Genomic DNA, 23044 nt, shown 5'->3' with positions numbered 1-23044 from the left:
TTCATATTTGGCTGTATATGTTATCAATAAATTAATTATAGATTTTTTCCTTGTTCTCTTAATTAAGAAAATTGTTTAGCAAATCATGCTAAAGTCTTCATACTGCATCTCTCTAAGGGGTTGTTTTTCCTGCTCTCACAGTAATGAACTGGTGGGTTTGAGCAGAGCTGAGAACACACATGTGCTTTTAGACTTTTTCAGAATGAAATTATGAGAGCAGAAAGAACAGAGAGGACTATATATTTCATCCAAATACTTTGTTTTATGGTTTCTTAGCTCTAAATCCAAGTTTCTCTTTACTGAACATGTTTTGTTCTTAGCTTCTCATGGATAAAGATTTAGAGCAATTAGACTTTCAGCCATCTTTAATGAGACTTTTCAGAAGAAATGGATGAGGAAGTTGACAAATTATGCTCAAATCACTCCTTATAAAGAAGCAGTGTCCCAAATCCAACAACAGACACACTAAATGAGCTTTTATTGTGGCAGTGTTTTCTAGTCAATGAAAGCACACATCATAAATGACAGTACTGCTTCAAAGAAATGAGAGAAACTTTCCTACATCAACACAAAAGGGGAATTTCCATGTGCCTGACATGCTTCTATATTGAAAGCCAAGAAATATAAGCACAAGAAAATATTTGCTTTTAGTCTTGCCCAAACTGAACTACAAGTGCCTTGTAGTTCAAAGCAAATATAGTTTTGGTGCTAATTCTAGTTTTGAAAAGTACTTCTTCAGTGAGTAGGATTGCCCTATTTGCATATAATAAAACTACTAAATATCATCATGCTTAGAATCAGTTCCCTTAAGAAGCAAATTCACATCATGACTAACTGTCCTCAGAGAAGGCTAAAGAGTTACCATTAATTACAGCAAGGTGCCAGAAAAAATGAAGTGAAAAAGAAAAGTTCTAATACAGCATGTTTTCTTCCTCATTCGTTTTTTCCACCTCATGGAAAATTTTAATCTGTGATCAGTTTGTTAGCCATACTTTAAGAAATGTTCTCAATTAATATCACCTTGTTTTCCACACAAATAGAGTGAGGCTTCCCTTAACATTGGCTCTAACGGTAATTTTAAAATAGTTTAAAAAACTTTTTTTTAAACCATTTTAATTTATTTTTTTTTTAATATGTATAACAGAGATAATACAGAAGCCCACATAGGCTGTGGTCTTAACTGATCCTTAAAATCTCTATGTGCCTGACCTATGGAAGAAACTTTATGAGCAGTCTGGTATTTCTTCAAGACTCACTTCTGAAAGTTCACCTTCAGAATTTTGCAGGATTTCTCAGATTATTCAGAAGACAATTTTCAGGGTACTCTAATAAAGTCAGACAACCCTCATATTTTTTTAAACTTCAAAACATCCATATGAAGGAAGCTATATCATATATTTAAAATAAAGTATCTGACATAAAACAATGATCCCCAAACTTTCTGAGCTGATAGACCACTGCTGATTTTCAAAATTTCTTATGTAAATTACCACTATTCAGCAAATCCTCAGCTGAAAACATTTCCTACTAATATTCTATCGATCACTCTGGTAATTACTATGAAAACACAGGAACATTGGTAAGAACAAGATTACCAGTCTTCCAATGACATTTATTGCTCCTTTCCATCTGTTTAACATTTACCTGCCCTTAACTTTGCAATAAGTAGTCACAAACAGCCTGTTTAAACAGAAGTGTGCAGGGAACTGTTATGAATGGATAATAAAGTCATTTACCTTGTGGGGGAAAAAATAAAGCCAACTAATCTGTCAGCTTCCCCCCTACCCCTCCTTGCCAAATTCTGACTTGTAGAAACTTAAATCTAATCCTGAATGCACTAAAAAATTTTGATGGAAAATGCTTGGGGAATCTACAGCAACCAGAAGTCTCCTAATTTTCCTGTTCCATTAATTTGTTTTGTAAATTTCTGCAAGACCGCTGCCTTTTCCAGCGGCCATTTCTGCATTCCAAACAGCCGCCAGATCAAAAATGTTCTCACTCTTCCTTAATTATATGGCTGCATAACAAGTCCACTTGAAAACCTTTCTGAGGCAAATCAGATCCTTTTTAGGGCAAAGTCAGGCACATGAAGTCGGTCTCTGAAAAAAAACTCAAACAAAACTGTGGGTTTATAGGCTCTTCATAAAATTAAAAGGGCAAATGATTCATTGCACAGATATTTTTAATGGTTTCGTGAGAGCAAAATAGGAAGGCCCATAAATAGCCTCAAGAGGAAGAGAAAAGTTGCTGCCAGCCTCAGTTTTATAACCAAAAATAAGACTATTATAATTACTACATACAACATTATCAAATTCTACCTTCTAGCATAGCAAGTCACTGAACATACTGATTTTTAGTTGCACATATTAGAGCAAACACTCATTTCTAGATATCTCAAACACTCCCTTCTAAACTGCTTTGCTGAACTATTGTCCACTGGGAAACATCAAACTCAATTTTATACATGTTGCCAAACAGAAGAAGTAATTTGTGCAATTTTTGGAAGCCTTTTTGTCATAAAATTAGGGAGTGTAAACAATTGCAGAGAAAAGCTCTTTTACAGGTCTCCTATGTTCCGTTATGGTTTCCTTTTTTTCTGAGTCACAAAGAACTGACATTCTTTTACTTGTGATTCCAATAGGAGCATAATTTTACAGATCTTATCAGGTGTCTAATTGTTAAAGCAACAAAATTATTTTCAGTAGGCTAATGTAATAACTAATAAATATTCAGCTAATGAATATGTAAATATTAGCTTGATAATTAAGTATATGCTTTCAATGCATTAAAAACAATAAAAATTTTACATTTATAGCAATGAAGCTCAAAGCTAAGCCTCAGCAATCATTCCAAATACAGTTATAACACAAATTTCCAATCTTGACTGTGTTAAAAAAAAAAAATCTTGTTTTGATTAATCCATCAGCTGCAAACTAACAAACATTTCTGACAGTAAGAGAAGATATGCAAGTAAAATTTGACAATGCTTGAAAAATGTCAGTAGTGGAAGAATCCCTCCTCTCCACTGCTATAATCTTAAATGTGTGCTGACTCTACTTCTCAAGTCAAAGTTGTAAGGTGTAAATTCCTAGAACAGCATTGGTGAATACAGAGATTACCTTTATACACAGATTATTTCTATAGCAACACTCAAAAGTGTGCTTTTATATCACCCAAAGAAGTCATTACTGATATTTACAGTTAACTCTCCCCTATGACATGATTAACATCTTTGAATTACAACATTCTATTTAACTATTTTTTAATAATTGATAAAAAACAGGTAGATAAAAAGATTACATATACAGATTATGCATCTAAAGTTGCAAAAGTAAATTCGTTTACCTTTTAGTAGAGCTACTTTGACAATAGGTTCATTTAGATCTTGGTCATCCATTTGAGCATCTAAAAAAAAACCCCACACCTTTCAGAGAGCAGGCAGACTGCAGACAGTTCTCATATACACATTTACATGGAGAGAAGATTTAATGTCCTTCTCAAGTTACAAGAGTCAAATTATGAAGCCACAAAATAGACAACACTGCTCTAAGCTTGTCTCTAACTCTGTATAATATACTCCATTCTTTTAAGAAAATGCTATTGGTTATCTAGATTTAATTCAAACTAATTAGAGGTTACAGAAATCTTAATTAAACTCTTACCTGTAGTGTCGTCGCTGCTTTTTTCCTTACTTGGGCTAAGGGTGTCAGACAAATCATTCGATTCTTTGACTCGTGCTTGGTTTTCTGCAAGAGACAAGGAAAAGCAACTACAATCAATAAATGCTTTGTTCATAATTTCTCCTGTACACCAAACTACTGCTAAATATCAATAGAAAACAACTTGGTTCAAGAAACAGTTAAAAACCTGCTGGGTGTTTATTTCTTTGCAAGTCTGGGCTAAAATGGATTCCGCATCCCTGGAATCATTAACCCAGCCTAGCCTCTAATAAGGGATGCAATTGCCTCGTGCACAGCTTGAACTTGGGTTAATGCTGTGCTCTTGCCAGCTGGAACAGTGGAAAAGCTGATTCAATCAGCAAACAAATAAGAAAAGAAAACTAGAACAATGCAGATACTGTAGCAAGTTAGAAAGAAACTGCTGTTAAGAATAAAACTGTGATTCAGTATTTTGGACAAATTACATAATAACAAGTCTTGTACATACCATACTATTCAAAAGAAACATTAAAGAATCACAGCAATATAAATGAATACATTTGTTTCTAGAAGGAATTTTCAGTTTAAATTGTATTAAGAGATACAGGGTATGTTGTTCCCACAAAAAAATAACCTTCATGAAATATCTGTCCATGTAATTCAGCACTTTATTACATGCAGCTTAGTGAAGCAACACAGTTGGTTTTTTGGGTTTTTTTTGGTTTACTGGATGTTTTGTTGGTTTTTTTCCCACAGTTCTAGATTTTTAGTGGAGATCACATATTTTCAAAAGATAAGGGGATTTAATTACACCAGTGCATCTTAGTTTCATGCAGAATCACCCCTGATTCAAAGTATAAATATTATACGTTACTGAAATAAATTTTTTTCAATTTTTCTTAAGTAACAATTATGGTTTAGTTCTGATGGGTCCATTAAAAAAGACCACACTATCTATGGTGTGGGCTAATCCAGCAAGGAACTGTCACCAACATGCAGGTGAGGTTATGCAAAATGAAATGTTTCTTGGCTGCCTGTTCAGAGCCTTGCTTTGACAGCTCTGCTGCCCACCTGCAGGTTAACAGAGGTTTTCTCTGAGTCTCAAGTTCCAGGCAGAAACATTATATGAAAAAGGGACAATGCAGCATTCCCAGCACACAGACATCTCCCATCCATGGAGAAAAGCACAGGGTACACAAATAATTTCACTGCATGTAGATAATGTGCATGCAACAATGAAGTAACAGGACACAGGAAGAAAGAATCACATAAATAAATAAATGAACCATGTTATACAACAGGGTTAGTGTAAAAATAAGTAAAAACCAAGGGAATAATAAGACATCTTTTCAAATAGCAAGAGAATACACAGAACTAACTTCCCCCAGAACAAAATAAGCATAAACTGGAGACAATCTGTGTGGCTGCATGAGGAAATCAACATGACAGAACACAGACAGGTTAACAGAAAAAACCTCAAAAGTTATCTTAATCTAACACGAAAAGTTTTCTATAACTCTCTGCCTGATTAACATACACTTATAAAGCAGCTGATGAAGAGCAAGACTCTTCCCATCCTAATAGAATCGAAATCACTGGAAAAGAGGACAGGGAAAAGCATCTGTACAGTTAAAGCAAACTAGAGGTTCAGACCTGGCAGGTACTACAACCACAACTCCCATTTTAGCAGACTTCAAAATTCCTAATGATTGCTGTAGTTAAAAACTTAAATCTTTGGGGGTGGGTGGTTCTTTGCTAAAACAAAAAGGGATCTTTCTTATTTTCAGAAATAAGGTTTTTAACTAATATCTAAGGGTGACACAAATCAAAACATTTTACATTATCATATAGAACCAAGCTCAAAGGATTGTCACTACAACTGTAAGAATTACTAAACTAAGTCATGCATTATTTTTTTTTTTATCTATTAAGAAAAATATAACCTAAAAGCCTCACCCATATCACTTTTATTAGTGGCCGATCCAGAAGCACTAAGCTGAGCAAGATCCATATCCAACTAACTTTACCATATCTGGGCATCCATGGAATACTGCTTCCCTGCTCTGTGCAAAATGGGAGGAACAGTGCAAGTTCCAACCACTGAATTAATTCTCTCTCCCACAGCATCCCCTTATATACTTCCCTCCCACCCACCCTTGGTACACCAGCTTCTTCCCCCCTCCTGCCCTCCCTGCTCTGAAACAAGGCACAAAACATGAGGCACCAGAGGAAAGATGCACCAGTTCTACATGTGAAACAGCAGAAGACAAATTATTAGAAACCTGCTTCCTATTCTGGAATCAGAGTCGTAAGCACAAAACTCTTTCCTGTACTATATTATATCACAGCAGTTGTTCCTATTTCCCATAATAAAACTGAGCTGAATAAATATAGCCAAAGTGATAAAGTATATTGAAATGTGTTGACATCATACTTGATGAGTTAGAATATATTACCAAACACTAAAAATAGCTTAGAGCTTTGCAATGGAAGGGGCATGCAAGTGTTATGTTACAGTTATTGTATGCATTCTTTTGCCAAATATGGCACCTTGTCTATAGCTTCCTCACATACAGAAAGGAGTTAAAGGTGCCATTCCATGCATTAAAAAAGAGAAAAGAAATTGTCTCTAAAACACTGGACTTTTAACAAACTAATATTTATTCAACAAAACAACACTTTGCAGAAGCTCAGAGGGTAAAGAACTGAGGCAGTGTGTCCAGACATCAATAAAAAGTTGCAAGAGAGGAGAGCCTGCAAGTCCAAACAATTTTACATTATTAGACACTTGAGAAATATTGACCTGCACACTTGCTAGCAATCCTGACCTTGGCATTGTAAGGTAAGGGTGACTGTTCCTTGACAAGTCTTTTCTAATTAGCTCCTTTAACTTGCTTTATATGTTAGGGAAAAGAGTTAGAGAGGCACAGATATATTTTACGTGCAAAAGACACATTTAGGAGGTTAATACTTATTTTAAAGTTATAAGACAGAAAATAGTAAAATTAAAATAAACTTTCATTTAAAACTTAAAATGACTCCAAACATTATTTCTATGTAGCCCTGTAATAAAACCAAAATCCCATTTGGAATTCATGCAGACACTAAAGCTTGAATTGAATTTACAAAAATTACTTTTTTTAAAATGCATATTCAAATAAGAACTCAATCAATATTGAGATTGGCATTTCATGCACTCAATATTCCAAAATGGTTTCCATTAAATCTTTTTAGCTTACAACAGTATTTGGAGTAGAGTTCAGCAATTTCCCTCCCCTTTATTGAATTTCTCCTCAAATGCGTATTCAATCAAAACTCAAACTCTGACTTAACACAAAACATGCACTGAGTGACACAACAAGCATGCTTCAAAAACAGTTAAATAATCCAGAAGTCTAACCTTTCAAAAGCTTTGTTTCTTCCACTTTGGTTAGATGTCCTTCATCTATGATCTTGTCTGCCAAACAAAATAAGTGTTACTTTCCAAGCTCAAATTTTCCCTGCATGCATCTACGTAGAGTACATTCCATGACCAAATTAAAAGCTGATAATATTACTTCCTACTCAGCCTTGAACAAAAACTTTATTCTGGCAAGGAATAATGAAACAGAGCACACAAGCCTACCAGAACTTTGTGATACAGTGCATAATTATTTCTCCTTATTAACTTACATAATGCTGCAGTTCACTAATGAGAATCTAGAAAAATTAATTTTGTGTACTTTAAAAAATAAAAAATTGAATCAGAAGCAACAAATAATTAACATATTTCTCTAGTTTAGTTATCAAAAAAGGAATCCGAAGAGCTGGTTTCATGGAACAGACATCCATCCAACACAGCAGAAATCTAGAAATGCACCACATAAAATAGAGAAGTCCCCTTGACCCCACAATCACTTTTAACAGCGCCTGTGAATTGTACACAGAAACAGCCTTTCTTTGTTTTAAACCTTTCAAGAGAGCTGCACAGACCTCCAGAAAACCAGGAATGCATTACATTCAGGTTCATGAAAAATGCAGTTTTTATCCAAAGTCTACTTCAGGGAAGTCTACTCATGTACTTGAGATGCACAAAAATCTTAGAAGTGGAATTGGAGACTAGATTGCTAGCATCATCCTAACTCCTGCTAGGACATGAAGGCAAACAAGACCACCAAGGGAAGAACAGGACTGGATTAATTAAAGACACTAAAAAAAAAATATTGAACAATTAATTTCTTTTTGAAAATGAGATTTCATTATTTCTAAGCAATGCCAACACAAAAGTATCGAGGATCCCATCTTACAGATCACATCCTTGATTTCTGTGCAGCAGATTTTACAGTTTAGTCCATGCTGAAAGCTGTTAGTCCCTGAAATATCAGGCTTGAGAAGCCGCCTCTGCCTCCCCTCTATAGTCTCCCTGTCAGATCCCTGATAACCAGGCAGGGAATGCAGTTTGCTGGATACTCCATGTGCTGTCAACTGGAAACTGAGACACAGAGAAGGCTGAATGAACAGCACAAACAAGAGAGTTCAGACTAAAGAAGCTGGCTGATAGTAAATTCTCTTCAAATTAGAAACAAAACAAAACCCAAAAAAGTTGACTTTTAGCATTTTCAGCTTCAAGTATCTCTGAAGATTAACTTGTCCCTCTAGTCCTCTAATGGTATGTTGCTGCAACTATGACAATCTAAGGACAGATGCAGGTCAAGATCTGGAAGGAGAGATCTTTTACAAACCTAGAGATGATAGACAAGTTTTCAGACAAAAAGCCCTGAAGTCTGAAGAAGGGTTTTCATGGCCAAAAGGTTGTCCTGTACTCTGCCCTCTCCCACACAGACAGATAAGCCAGTGGAAGAGAGATGTTCCCTCCACCTACTTTTATCTACAAATATTATTCTGTTTAAAGTGTAACATTTTACAAATGCTGCTTCAGAAACACATGCAACAGCACACTGGATTTTCAGAACTGGCTTTAGGTCTCAAGCAACTGTAGGAGATCAGTCATCCTCCAAGTTCAGAACAGCCTCAAGTTCCCCAGAGCTGGTGAGAATGACTGCCTAGACTAAGGAAAGCACTGTGGAGGGAATCAAGTTACTGGCAGTCACAAGTCAGGAGTTCGAGTGATACCATGAGTCCTCTTCCATTTTAAAATAAAATAAATCTAAACCAAAGTCTTCATATATGATTATTCCAGGACTCAGCTGCAGCTAGAATAGGGGTGGAAGGGAAGGCAGCAAGAAAAAAAGCTGGGGAATTCTCCCTGTAGATCTGAATGAAACACATAAACAAATAGCTTGATCTGAAGGGGTAACACCTCAACCATGCTAGACCTCTAGCTTAAAATAGGCTTCTATAATCAGCTTACAGAGGAAAACTTAGCATTATGAATTTGTGCATCTTTTAGCTACCACAATCCAGTAACTGTTGCACTCCAAATAACTGCAATACAAAACAGAATCTACCCTTGACACAGATGTTTTCCAAACAAACTTCTGCAGCAGTTCTTTACACTCCATTTCCATGACTAAGAGAAACTGCAGGCAGGAGATTTTTTTGGCTTTTTTTTTTTTCATTTCCATGGTGGCTTATTGTTTTCTAGTGTCCATTACTGATTTCACCATTTATACAAAAGGTACATCCTTGGCACTGCTTCAGCCAAGACCTTGAGCAGCAGCACACGAGTCTCTGCCAAGCCTGCCCCAAAGCTGGCACAGCAAGTGTTTTGCACTTGGTGATTCAAATCTCTCCTAAATTTTCAGAATAAGTGAACATTCCCTGTGTTTCAAGAATGCTACCACTAATATATGGCATAAGCCAACAAAAAAATAATTAATTCAGCACACTGATATTTAGATAATATACCAAAAATTGGATGCTGGTATCACCAAACTCCATAAAACATTATTTTTCACTGTTACCAGCCTAGTCACTAAAAATGGCAGAATCCAAACAACAATGAGGAAAAACAAAGATAGACATCTTTGAAACATCTATTTCAAATCTCTGCATTTAAAAATTTTGTTATTTCAGAAAACTTCATAAACCTAATTTGTTTTTAGATTAATTACTGTTTTCCCTGAATCAAGACATGCAATCTTGGGTACCAAAATGTAAATTAGGGTGAGAATCCTAGCTTTAATTTTTAACACAAAAGAACTTTAGCTTTCATGCTCTCCAGCCCCTACTTAGCAGAAAGCAGAGAAGGTGATATAACTAAATGTTTTTACTGACACAATCTTCTGTTCAACTAGCTTTCAGTTAGTCTTTAAGATAATTAATATTTTCTTTTGCAGCTTAAAAACAGCTTTCCTTTAGGTTTTCAGGCATTTCCTAGATTTTCAATTTAAGAAGTCCACTTTAGATTTAGGTTGCCTATCACTATGTGCAACATAATAACTAAGATCTTAATATTACAATTATCACTTAAGTAACATGGCCCCTGTACATTTATATTTTGGCATCAAAATAGTCTTTGAAGTAGGCCAGGTTTGAAAACCAATAAAAAACTTGTCCCTCAATGCACAAATTTCCAACCATCTGAAAAAAGTAAAGTTAAAGCTGTTTAGTATCACTTAAGACACCTGCAGGTCAAAAGAAAAGTTAAAAATAATTCAACACATTCAGTCCATCCAAAAACTACTATTAATAAATTTGAAAAAATCAGCTTGGTGAAAAGAAAGAAGCTGACTTGCATTTAAAATCAAATGCAAAAGTCACAAAGTAAGGGGGAAAAAAAGGACACAAATAAAGAAGGGTTACACTGGAGTGAAAGACAGGAAGTTAGCAGGGCAACAAATCTCACTTTGATCTATACACCATCACACTTTTGCTAATAATGCATATAATGTACTGATCAAAAAGAAGCACCATGACTTCTGCTCTTGATATCACTGATTTTGACCAGTGGTTACTAAAACAAAAACTATGGAATGAGCAACAAGTGAACTGGATGGAATGATCAGAAAGTAAGACACTTCCCAGATCATTCAGAGCCGGATTTTGTAACACTCCACAGATGTTAGAGATCAGGACACGTTACTGGATGATATTGTGAGCGCACTGTGCTTAAAAAATTAAAGTAATTTATAGAATGTCTTTAAAAATCTACAGAAGCTGGATTTTACAAACCATCTGGTTTCTGGGATTTTTATTGTATCATTATTGTTTAAGTAATAAACCTGCTTCTCTGTCAGTACTTAAACCTCTGGGCAAAACCCCAACAAACTACCACACGATGAGCTACATATTCTCGCTGCGTACTGCCAGTCTGTATGATATTGTTCTACACTATTTGCTGTGTGCCTTAAAACTTGACTTCCTGACAATCTCTGGAACTGATTTTTCTCCCCTGGAGTCCCCTGCTCTTGATGCTACACAGAGCAAAGAACATGAGTAGGAATGAAGGGCAGCATTTGCATACAAAAGACAAAGAGCAGATCCTACAGTTTGCAGTTTTTAACCTCATGATATTGGGAGGCCTGACTAAACATATTTGAACATGGAAAAGGCAAACTTTCAGTCCAAGAAGAAATAAAAGAATCAATGATTTGGAATTTTTCTTGATGTGAGAGTAAAAACTTAGATTGTCATAAAAAAAATGCATACTGAACTCTTTTGAACTCTTACTAATTCCTTTAAAAATGAAGCAGTTGAGGCCTTGCAGTGTTTTCACTGTCGCTTTCAATGTCCTGAGAAAGGGTAAGCATAAATCCACTGATCTTAATTTTACTCTTATTAGTACTTTAACATCTTAGAATATTTCAGTAGATACTGCTGATCACTTTTCTTTCTCAATAGTGATAGGACTGGTCACATTTAGTTTGCAGAAGTGATACTAACCTAAGTTTTGCCAAATTAGGTTAACCTAACATCCAAACAATGAAAACAGGCAACCAACTAGTATCTGAACATTACAAAGGGTGTTCTCCATGTTGTAGACAAGAAATATGTTTACTCAAGCATTTGATTTCATTTTTACATACTGAAAAAAAAGATTCATACAAGATCTTTGCAACATTTAGGATGATTTAAAACTGCAGCCTTACGGAAGACAGCTACCAGTCATTAATTTTTTAAATCAACATTTTTCAAATAAAAAAGTTTAAATTTTCTTATACAAAAATTAGCAGTATCATGTCATTTGGTTTGTGGCACTGCATCTGGATCACAAGCAGTAAAATCAAACAAGTATGCTACCCTTCCTCATGAAAATTTGAGAGGAAAGAGTCCAATGGCCATAATGTCAAAAATTATCCTTATTTCTGTTTCTAAATGCTTCTCTGCTTGATTTTGGGTACATAACTTCTATAAACTCTGAAGTAAAAAAAATCCCAGGTTTTCTTGAAGTTCAATACCACTTTGCTTCTCTTCATTCTAATGATATTTTTGTTTCAGTACGCAAAAAGTATAAACATCTTCAGTTTTTCTTTAATTATAGATGTGCAGACAGTGCTGTTTCATTACTCATTTTCAAAAGCATTTGCTCTGAAAAACACGTTTCACATTCCAGAATAACACATCTTTCTAAAGGCTGGTATGCAATTTTCTGTTTTTCTTAAAACAGTCTCTTGGACTTCCACATACCAACTTTGGACTTGTTTTCCCTTCTGTTCTTTTGTTACAACTAATCTGGAGAATGTGTAAGGCCTTTAAGTATCATTTAAATTACAGATATGTGAAAAAGCACCTCATTCTCTGTCCTTTGCTGCCTGTGATGTTTCCTTAAACTGACAGGTTTCAACTTCATTTGGAACAGGTGAAAAGTTACACTCAGTTTTAAACACCAAGTGGAAATATCACCAGCCTTTTGTTGTTTAGGGCACAATATTGGATGAACTGAGAAGAGACAATGTGACCATCACTTTGCAAGAGCAAAGATATCCTATTACATCTGCTCAGTACCACAATGCCACAATTCTATGCTTAGAAAATTTCTGCTACTACAGAGATATTAAATAGTAGTGACAAATTCTGGTTTCATCTACCTTTTCTGTGTTTTCTGTTGTTTTTAAAGTAAATGTGAACACTCTTGTACTCACTCTGACATTCTATGAACTGATGAATAAAAGTGCAGTCCCCTCCACTCTTTGAAAGAAAGTGCTCTAGTAGAGAAAGAAACACTTCAGTTTACATCTTCTTATCATTTTCAAATTGATGCAACAAAAAATTTGAGGCATATTAACAAAATTTTTCAGTGTATTCACAATGGACTTTTGAATCAAATCTGAGTTAATATGCAAGCAGACAAGACATGAAATTGAAATTATGTCTGAGTGATACTAGGCATTAGATTACTCTTTTAAACTGATCAGAAGAAAGAAGTACTTCAGCTGCATTTTCAAAAGAAACATGTTTTTGACCTATATTCTTCAACATTTTTATTAGCTTTAAAAGGGAATTTCCGAAGTTTTTCATTAATCTTCATGTTCATTCTTCATATCTAACACCCTTTATTTTAACTGTCGAATATATGCCTATTCTTTTTAAACAGTTTCACTTTGAAAAGACAGTTCTGCAGCAGAGTTCCTAAAACTGGACTCTGTTCCCAGAGTTTACTGAAGTCCTTGTTCAGCTCCCAACTCCATCAGAATCCTGCATCTCTTCAAGCTGCAAACACTTCCTTTCTGAAGAACCTCAAAAATCTTTAGACCAAGAGTCCAGCAGTGAGAAAAGGCTGTCATTAGAACAAACCTGCAGAATGTGCTACATTCTAACCAAATTGTTCAATCATTGGCTTTGACATCAGATGCTCAACTGCAATACTAAGCTTTACTGTATTTTGAAGTTACTCTAAAAAATATACTTTTTTTAATCCACAAGGACAGAGCTTTTAAAAAACAGCACTATGGCTGTAAAAATTATTTTCCATATTTAAACTTACTTTTTTTTCTTTTCAGTTTTACCTGGTCCTCTAAGTGACTACATACAAATTTCTCATACCTTTCTTCATGTAATATTTGGGTCACGAAATTTAAAGATCAAAGCTAGGTGAGGTGCAACACACTGAGAAAAATAACACTTTTTGAAAGAATTTAGTTCTACACAACTTTTATCAGAGGTTTGCTGTACCAACAAGTTCCTCTTTTCTGCATGTCCAATGACAGAAAATGAATGCCTAATCATCATCCTCTAATACACTTTTTAATTAAAAGCCTCTGGAGAGGATATGAGTTCTTAGTTCCTCCAAATACAGCTCTTGGCTGCTACAGCCACAGAACAAAGTAATGTGAACCATGATTCTTGCCATGGCCAGGTAGTTTGCCTGTGCACACACTTTGAAAGAAAAACAAAAGATTTTTAAAAGCATACTGATTTTACATGATTTTTACAGTTTTCCTCTTTCATGCCCAAAGTTGCTCAATCTGCATTATAAACCCAAAATTCTTAGCTCTTATAAAATAATGCAGAACTACATAGCAAAAAAACCCCCTCCAAACCAATGAAAATAAACCAAAACAAAAATGTAAACAAATAAAATCACCAAAAACAACAACAAAAAAAGCTCTTATAAAATAATGCAGAACTACATAGCAAAAAAACCCCCTCCAAACCAATGAAAATAAACCAAAACAAAAATGTAAACAAATAAAATCACCAAAAACAACAACAAAAAACAAACCAAAACAACCCCAAACAAAACCCTAAACCCCCCCACAAAACAAAACAACAACAAAACAAAAAACCCAAAGAAAACACCCAAAAAACCCCAAAACAAACCCCCAAAAATCCCAGCAGTAACTGCTTCCTGCTGCTTTTAAGAGAACAAAATCCAAAATCTGACAGATCAAATAACTGCCCATCTGTCATACAAGGGCTACATAAAGGACTGGAAGATGCAAAAAGGCACAGACGGTCATGAAGAGAACACAGGGCAGCAAGCTGTAAAATGCCAGAGAAATGGGGATGGATCAGCTATGGCAGAGATGCAGAAAAATTTACAACTGACAGAATAATGAAAAGCTAGGCTAAAATACAGAATAATGGAATAGCATGGTATGTGCATGACAAAAAAGGTGATAGATGGTATACATACACAGAAAGAGAACTTGAATGAGCCTGTACTCAAAGAAAAATAACCTGGCAAACAGGTCCCTAAAACTTCCAGGTTTAAGTGCAAGTTCCACTGTTACTCATAGGATGGAGGAACCTATCTTGTCATGCATCAATTCAGATGACACTGACTCTTGTACAACTCAAAATAAGTCCAAAAGGGATTGCTTCTTCACCTTTGACCAAAAAAAGTGAGTTTCAGTGATATAGTGATATTTGTTATATTCACACAATCATTTTTAAATGAGCAATTTTAAACTTTGGACTTGTAAAAGGTATCAGTTTTTAAAATCTCACATGACATTCCTACCAACAATTTTAAAACAAACAAAAAATGTTTCTTTAAAAGAAGTAAAATCTAGTATCATGTCACAAATCATTCCTCTATAAAATAAATTATATTTGAAGTTAGAGCTCAAAAGCTTTTACAAAACGTGTCAAATTAGCTCTAGTTTTAAAAAGAGAAAAGCAGATCTATTCCTCATTAATTCTATCAAATATTAAGCTATTACCAACCTAAAATTATGCATCAGCAAGATGGATTAATCTATATAAAAATAAAATCTCATGGCAGTGTTCAGAAGTGGGAATAAACATTGTATGTCCTTCTTGCTAACCTCAGTATGCACCACAGCAAAGTGCCTAAAATGCTAAGACACATAGGAGCAACCAGTACTCTTAGCTTTAGGGAAGGCTTTGGTGCAGTTCCTGCAGGTGTTTAACAGATCTCTCCTCCTGCTCCCAATAAGAAGGTTGTGTCATGATTAACTTTTGATTTTGCTATTGGTCTCCCTAGTTAAGAACCTCATAATTTAAAAACACTCATAGGAAGCTTTAAAATTCTGTTTCAAATATATAAATACAGGAGTCCTTAAACACTATGAGTATTGGTTAAAACCCTGAGTTCTCTATATAGGTCCCTGAACCTTCAAACCAATGCTACCACCATCCCTCAGAATGCAGAAACAAGCTACATCAAGGAAAAAATTTATATTGGCAAATATATCTCAGCCAATTAAACAATCTAGAATCAAAACTGGAATATTTTTTGCCATATGTGATATTGGATAATTTCAGTCAAAAAACTGTGTATGTTAAGACACATGAGCTAAAATATTTGGCTCTAACTGGCCTTTCAAAAACCTAATCACTTAGTTCAATCTGTATTAATTCCTGTTTCACATAAAGATACTCCTGGAGTTTTAAAAAGTTAGTTCCCACTGTTTATAAATTTTCTATACTCACATTTTTTATACTAAAGTTATAAAAAAATAGGTTTTGCTGACTTTACTGATCATATTCAACTTTATTAGAAAAACACTATGTCTATGTGTTGCAAGGGAAAACTAAAAGGAGAAACAATCAATGAGTTCTCCACTTTCTTTTGTCACAACCCTGACAACATTCAATCAGTAGACTCCTACTGATTGCAGTGACAGCCCATCACAAAGAAAAAAACCAACTCAACAAAAACAGACAGCCTCCAAGTGGCTCTGTTGTATTTTACACAACTTTCTAAAAACACTGTGACTGGAAGTATAGACACACAAAAAAAAAAACTGGTCAGAAGTGGACAAATTAATTTGCAAAGAGAAAAAATTTCAAACAAAACTTTAGAGAACATTTTGAATTTGTTCATTTTCAAACATCAACCATAAGACAAAAGGTAGTCCTCAGATACACTACCTTTCTCTGTGCTCCCATTAATTTTAGGTATGAAGTCGTCGACTTGTATGCCTAGGATTAAGAAAGGGCATTATTTTTGGAATCAAGGAAAATGTTTTGGGCTTTTTTTCTTTATAAACACAGCATTTTGAAATGCACCTGGCTTTTCATCCCACCTCTCCACAATGACCTAATCAGACAAAAAAATCAGGCAGTTTGATGTGTTTCCTACTAGAGATGATGTCTAGTTCAAACGTCTAAGAGGTTATTAACGCCGAGGAATTGCTGCCTATTGCATACACAGACATGTGTAGAGATGTATATAAAATGTGTTTTAAATCTAAGGCTCCAGGCCAACACCCGCAGGAGCAGCGCCCTCTGCCGGCCCCGCCCCGACACGGCCCCGCCAGTCCGGGAGAGATCCCTACTGGGAAAACTGGGAATGAGAACTGCTGCCGACACCGAGATTGTCCTAACAACAGCAACGGAGGAGCAAACGCGGAAACCAGCTTGAAACAAGAAATGGATCACACCTACCTAAGCTGTTGTGTTCTTTAAGAGTTTTCTCTTGAAGGTGTTCTAACCGTACTGTAAACAGAAGTCCAAGAAAAAGGTATTTCACAGATTAAAAGAAAAACAAATAATCAAAGTTTTTTCCCCCGCTATTGACTAACCTTGTAAAGCAGTCAGCCGCTCATTGGTGAAGTCATTATCAGCCTGCAAAGCTTCTATTTTTGCTTGAAGCTCTTGCTCTCTTTCTTCCATTTCATCTATTTTATGCTGCAATTCCTTTTTCTCAGCGAGTCCTTTTTGCTGGATTTCTTCTTGTCTCCCTTCTGCTACCTGCTCAAACAGATTTTTTAAATCCCCCAAAACTCAAAATTAATATATGGAAGAATAGATCTTGTTTTTTATGTAACTAAATGTACGTAACTGTCTTTGCTAATCAGATTAAAAACATGAAAAACAAAGCCAATCTATTACCTATATACAAATTTCACTACAAGTAGACTGAGAAAACCTCAAAATATCTGAAGTAACTTTTTGACTGAGGAACATAAATTTAACAGCAACAGTAAAGGGCCCTAGAACTAAGAAATGCCCAAAGTCTCCAGCATCTCAATTCAACCAAAACCCAAGAGCCCTGAACTGAATGTACACTGCACAGACCACCTTGATTGCAAGCCACATCTTTTTTCCTCACTGAATCTCAAGAACTGTCTCCTCCCTCAAAACAAAGTAATAGTTTTCAGTTTTGATCCTTCTGAGTACACTCATCATCATCAGTGATCAGCCCATTACTGGGAAACTAACTGCCTTAAGAGCAGCAATTTAACATTTTAATTTGGAAAGAAAAATTTTTCTGAGGTACTGAACTAGAAACCTAGGTTCCAATTCAGTATTTATCCAATATAAATGCAGCAACTGTCTCAGGTCTTCAGAGATAACTCCTTCACAATTCCTACTAACTAGATTGGAGACTCTTGGAGAACAAGCTTTATCATAAAGTGATTCTTCTGTTCTCCAGCATAAAGGACCTTAAATATTAATTTACTTAATATACTTAGATATTTAATTTCATATCAAACTTGATAGCAAGATGGAAGATCAGCCATATGATTACAATGTGGTGGACTAGTTATGTTTACTGTAACTGCATGAAGAGACAACATGAAATGCAAATTTATTTCTAATTCTACTGGATATAGTTTTATACTAGACATCATTTTATACTATAATATATTTCAGTCCCAAAAATATGGTTGTTTCCAAGTGAATGAAGATGGAACTTTTTTAGGAAGTTACTTAAATGATGAGAGTTTCAATTACATTAAAACTGAACCTAGAGAATATATAGATGATATGCATCTTTCTATTGTTAACTGTTGTTTAACAAGTTTCTTAATTTTTTTTGTTTGCTGCATTACAAATTAAACTGTATTTATTTTTTCTATTTATCACATTTATTCTATGCTATGTCAGATGAAATTCTGTCATTACCTTTAGCTTGTCAGAAAGATCTTTAATTTCATTTACAGCTCCATTGTACTTATTAGCTAATTCCCTTAATTCTTCCTGAGTCCGCTCATTCATTTCTTTCAGGTGTGTACATTCATCTTCTGTATTACTTAAACTCCGCTGCAAGACAGAATTATTATGCAATAAATAATAACAAAAGCCAGACAATAAACTACCAAACACTGCGGATGATCTATTTTTTCCAGGCACTATATATGCACAGGATGACAACTAGTCTTGTAAGACTTCCTGACCAAGGGAATATAGGAAATAATGATCAAAGAAAAGAAAATAAAGGAAAACAGAATAATGCAAGTTATTATAGGGCAGAAAATCTTACTTCAAAAGAGTGTCTAACACTTGAATGGTAAAAGCTCATTGTAAAAGCTCCTTTTAAAGCATACAAGTGGTTAATGCTGCAGTTTATAAAAGGTCTTACAGCGTTAATTTAATGCATGTATGTCATTTTCCCTGTGCATGGCCCGCACACAGTAACTTCTGTAAAACATCACAAATTTTGGAAGCAGGGAGACAAGGGAAGAGCTGAAAGAATAGCTTCTCATTAACAGTTTGACAATCCTAGTCCCCTCCAATAGGAGAAATAAACATTACTACGTAATAACCTGCAAGTGTCAGAGTACAACAGATACTGACATAACACAGCAACAAAGCAGGGATCTGAATAGCAGTAGTTACAACTATTTCAGCACTTTCAGAAGACCAGACATGAAACTTCAGTACCTCCACTTCAGATAATTTTCTGACCACTTCAATTTTCTCCTGAAGGACCCGCCTCAGGGACTCTTTGGCTGTTGTCTCATAGTTGTGTTTGTCTTCCTGTAATGCTATAAGCTCTTTTCGTATACTGTCTTCTGTTTGATTCTGCACATACAAAATAATTCAAGAATAGAATAATTACTGTTTTGCTCATTAAACTAATTAGATTGTGATAAAGCCCGTTCTATTAAAAAATGCTTAACAAATTTTGGATAGATAAGAAAATGTTATGTACAAATCAGCAATTGAAGATTCTTGACATGACTGGGGGTGTATGTTATTTTTTGAAGTGTATGTATAGCAGCACACATTCAGTGGTCAGTTTTGATCCCAGGAGAATAATGGCACTTTTTTTGGGCACTGCTAAGACAATGTCAAGCCTAGGAGACATAGAACTGGACAAACCAGGTCCCAGAGGAAAGACCTTAAACAGGACCTGAAGAAGTAGTTTTATAATGTAGATAGCTGAGAGGAAATAGAAATAAAATAAAAATTAAAATCCAAGGCAGACATAGGTGGCCTAAACAACAACCAAGGCAGCACATACTTGTAACTCTGAATATCAGACAGGACATGGGCAATGAAAACAACAGCCACTTTTGCAGATGCCTTGAAATACAGAGCAGATGTACAGTTTTTGTGCTACTCATATTATCAAAGTTGCATAGGTTCATTTTGGAAAGCTTATGTTCCAAATGCTTCCCTACTTCCAAAACACTTGAAAAGAGTTGCTTTCAGTATTCCTAATATTTGACTTTAAGTGAACTACTTACCTTTGAACAAGCTTGTAATTGATTTCCCATAACCTCTAGTCTTGATAGCAGCCTGTCTTCATCTATTAAAGCCTAGAAGAAAAGAAGTATCACCTTAGAATTATCCCATGATTAATGTAATGCCAGTAGAGTTCTGCTTCAAAGATCTGAATTTTGTTGGAGTACATACTGCTAATAGCTATTTCAACGGCAGACAACCGCTAGATTTATTACACATTGTCTTTTGCACAGGTTTAGAGAACCACCATAAACTTTTTATTATTTCTTCTTTTTCCCTGTATTAACAGCTAAAATTTAGATGGCAGTGCATAGTTGAGTCCATAAGGAAAGGATCCTGCAGATACCTGCCAACTAGTATCTGAAGCCTCTTGTGTGACAGCAAGTAGTCGCTGAAGGGTTGCCAGCTTCTGTTCCAACATTTGTTCCCGATGTAAGGCTTCCTGTGAAGAGAGCAGGGCACCAATCAGTTCAGCTAGAACAACTCAGGAAATCAAGCAACAGAAGAGATCCCAAAATACAACAAAAAAAGGAAATGTGAGTAGCAAACAATGTCAACTTGTTCAAAACCATAATAAGCCCATTCCACTTTATCCATCCACAAATTTATTTGGATAGTTTAATTAGAAAATGCTATCTCCTATAACCTCAGGTTTCAAAACCATTCATTTTTCCTCCTATGTTGCACATGCTGAGGACACACTGTTATTCTTCCCAAGACTTAAAAATACTTCATTCAATAATTTAAGTAACAAAACTGCAGACACCAAAGGACAGCTTGGCAGCTTCCATGCAATGAGCTGTTCATCCTCAAATGAGGTCACAAAAGAGAAATGCCAAGCAAGAACTACTATTTCTGTTTGATTTTTGGTTTATGACAGGAAGACAGAAGAGCATCTTCGTTAACTCCAGGATATGGAGAGAGAACAGATTGGTGAGTGAATATGTATTTGGCTTCTAAAGAATGAGCATCTGCACCAGCTCCTTCCTGCTATGTCAGCAAATACATATAAAGATAGTATCTATCTCAAAAGCCTTGATGTGAACAAATAAAAATTGCCATTATCAAACAAAACCAGGCAAAATAAATCAGTAGAACTTATACACAGTTAAACCTGGAAAGCATTTACCAGCAAAAAAGCTTTCATTATTTTCTCCCAGAAAGCTGATTTCATCATCCTTTTTAAAGAGTTTACTTTTATCTATCAGCACACAGTTCAATGTGCTAACACTTCCCAGTCTCTTTTGTGCCATGACATCTTGGGAAAAGCACACCTATTAAGCTGACACAGAAGCAGGCACAGAAAGGCTGGTGATGCCAGTGAGGAAGAAGAGCTGCCAGCACTGTCCCTTCATTTGTAGTTTCCAATAGATACAAGCCACAGGATAAGATATGTGTTTTGAACAAAAATTTTCAGCCAGACAAAATGCCCTTAGAAGAAAACTTACTTGTAGATACTGTGAAAGCTGAAACAATTCCTGAGAATACATACTGGGAGTGTTAGCAGCAACCTGAAAAAGACAAGTAAGAATCAGAATGGCTTTGGAATTTTCATTAAACAGAAGTAGTGCAAAATTCACTTAAACCTACTCACAAAGGTAAACTTCAGATTAATAATAGCATTTTGCTTCATTTCTTGTTCTGTTATTATTTATGCTTTTTTTAATCACAGACCTTCCCAACTTGGGACTTAGATCCCACTGTGTTTCTGCACAACTTCTTGAACCAACACACTAATGAATTTAAAGCTTTTGGCACAGTTGAAACTGAACTGACAATAAAGAAACAAGGGGCACAAAGGTGAAGCCATTCAACTCAATGACAAACACAAATTGTGGGCTTCCAACTCCATGTCATCATCCATATTACAGCTGCACACGTCCTGCTGACCCACGAGTTACCATCCTTGTCTCCCTTTAAAAGTACCTATTTCAGAATAAAGGAATTCCTGTATTACCTTTGAATAATAACAAACTGTTCTTCACTTGGAGAGAAGTGGGGGATTGTTCTGGGGGTGTATTACAGCCTATTTATTTACTAATTCTTGTAGGCTTCCTACACTGAAATAATTTTAAACTATTTTCCCACAGTTATACCTGCAGTACCTCCTCAGGATTTCTCCCCCCTGCCCTGGATTCAAACCACACATACTGTTCTAAAATCTCAATGTAAACACATTCTATAAACTCCTCAGGATGCTGGTTTCACAAATAAGTTTCCACAGTTGCTTGATATTTTGTTCTTTGCGAATAAAACTCTGATTAGAACCTATTTGAGTTAATCCTTCTTTTTAGAGACTAGAGAACTAATCAACTCCTGATCACTTTTCTCAAGGGAATATCTATGAGCAGCTTTTCTACAAGTCCCTCGCATTACCAAAGCTGAGTTTAAGAATTACACTAAACAATGCTGACTCCATGACTCTACAGTGAGCAGCTCTGGCTCTACAAGAGAGGCAGGGAGGTTTGGTCTCAATCTTCCTTGGGAACATGACAGTGTTTTCCAGACTGTGCAGCACAGCTTCTCCTCCATAAAAAACATAAAACAGACCTCATTCAAACACCAAATCGTAAACTACTCTTGGGTCCCACAGAACATCACATATTAAATTATGCAACACCTGTTAGTCTGTCAGCCTGCACCTGGAAATTAAACATCTTAACATCAATGGTTTTGTTCCAAAGCCATGTTTCAGGTGCCACAATGTAAAAAGTCAACTTACCTTCAAATATACACTGTAATACTGTATTATTTCTCTACCTTAAATTTCACTCAAAATATTAAACTAGGTAAAAACAGTCAGTGGAAAACATATCAAAATGTTACTGGACAGATCTCACTATTTCTTAATCTTTAGAACAAGTCTGAAAATAGCATGTGTGTGAATAAGGCCAAACCAGCAAATTACTGAATTACCTTGTCAACAGGACTTGGTAATGGTGCATGGATAACACTAAAAGAAAAGTAGACACAAAATACATAAATATTGTACTTGGACATTTTCATCAAAACTTAAAATATAACATAAATTTTTACTATTTCTTATTTGAACACGAAATTGTATGGAAAAATCTTCTATAGTAATTTACTTTTACTTATCTTCCCACATGCAAGCAAAG

The 23044-nt window shown here is 35.3% G+C and overlaps 1 protein-coding gene across 21 annotated transcripts in view; it reads right to left on the bottom strand.

Annotated features, from left to right (window-relative positions):
- The window catches only part of SLMAP (sarcolemma associated protein), an 80400-nt gene that overhangs the window by 20107 nt on the left and 37249 nt on the right, over positions 1-23044 (bottom strand). For 5 of the 21 annotated variants that reach the window (XM_021532519.3, XM_021532452.3, XM_021532458.3 and 2 more), the window contains 13 exons: positions 22842-22878; positions 21374-21436; positions 20272-20367; positions 19928-19999; positions 19119-19259; positions 18360-18497; positions 17033-17201; positions 16896-16946; positions 16380-16430; positions 12683-12745; positions 7060-7116; positions 3663-3746; positions 3346-3405 (listed from right to left, as the gene is read on the bottom strand). In XM_021532519.3, the coding sequence (XP_021388194.1) occupies positions 3346-3405; positions 3663-3746; positions 7060-7116; positions 12683-12745; positions 16380-16430; positions 16896-16946; positions 17033-17201; positions 18360-18497; positions 19119-19259; positions 19928-19999; positions 20272-20367; positions 21374-21436; positions 22842-22878 (1082 nt within the window). Of the gene's footprint in view, positions 1-3345; positions 3406-3662; positions 3747-3867; positions 4048-5615; positions 5785-7059; positions 7117-12682; positions 12746-16379; positions 16431-16895; positions 16947-17032; positions 17202-18359; positions 18498-19118; positions 19260-19927; positions 20000-20271; positions 20368-21373; positions 21437-22841; positions 22879-23044 lie in introns of those variants that run through there. The other 16 variants (XM_021532465.3, XM_077786114.1, XM_077786110.1 and 13 more) reach the window with 8 other exon arrangements.

This window comes from Lonchura striata, chromosome 12, assembly GCF_046129695.1.
Source record: "Lonchura striata isolate bLonStr1 chromosome 12, bLonStr1.mat, whole genome shotgun sequence".
Lineage (NCBI taxonomy): Eukaryota > Metazoa > Chordata > Aves > Passeriformes > Estrildidae > Lonchura > Lonchura striata.
Note: the sequence above shows the minus strand (reverse complement) of the source record. Positions and strands in the feature narration are given on the sequence as shown.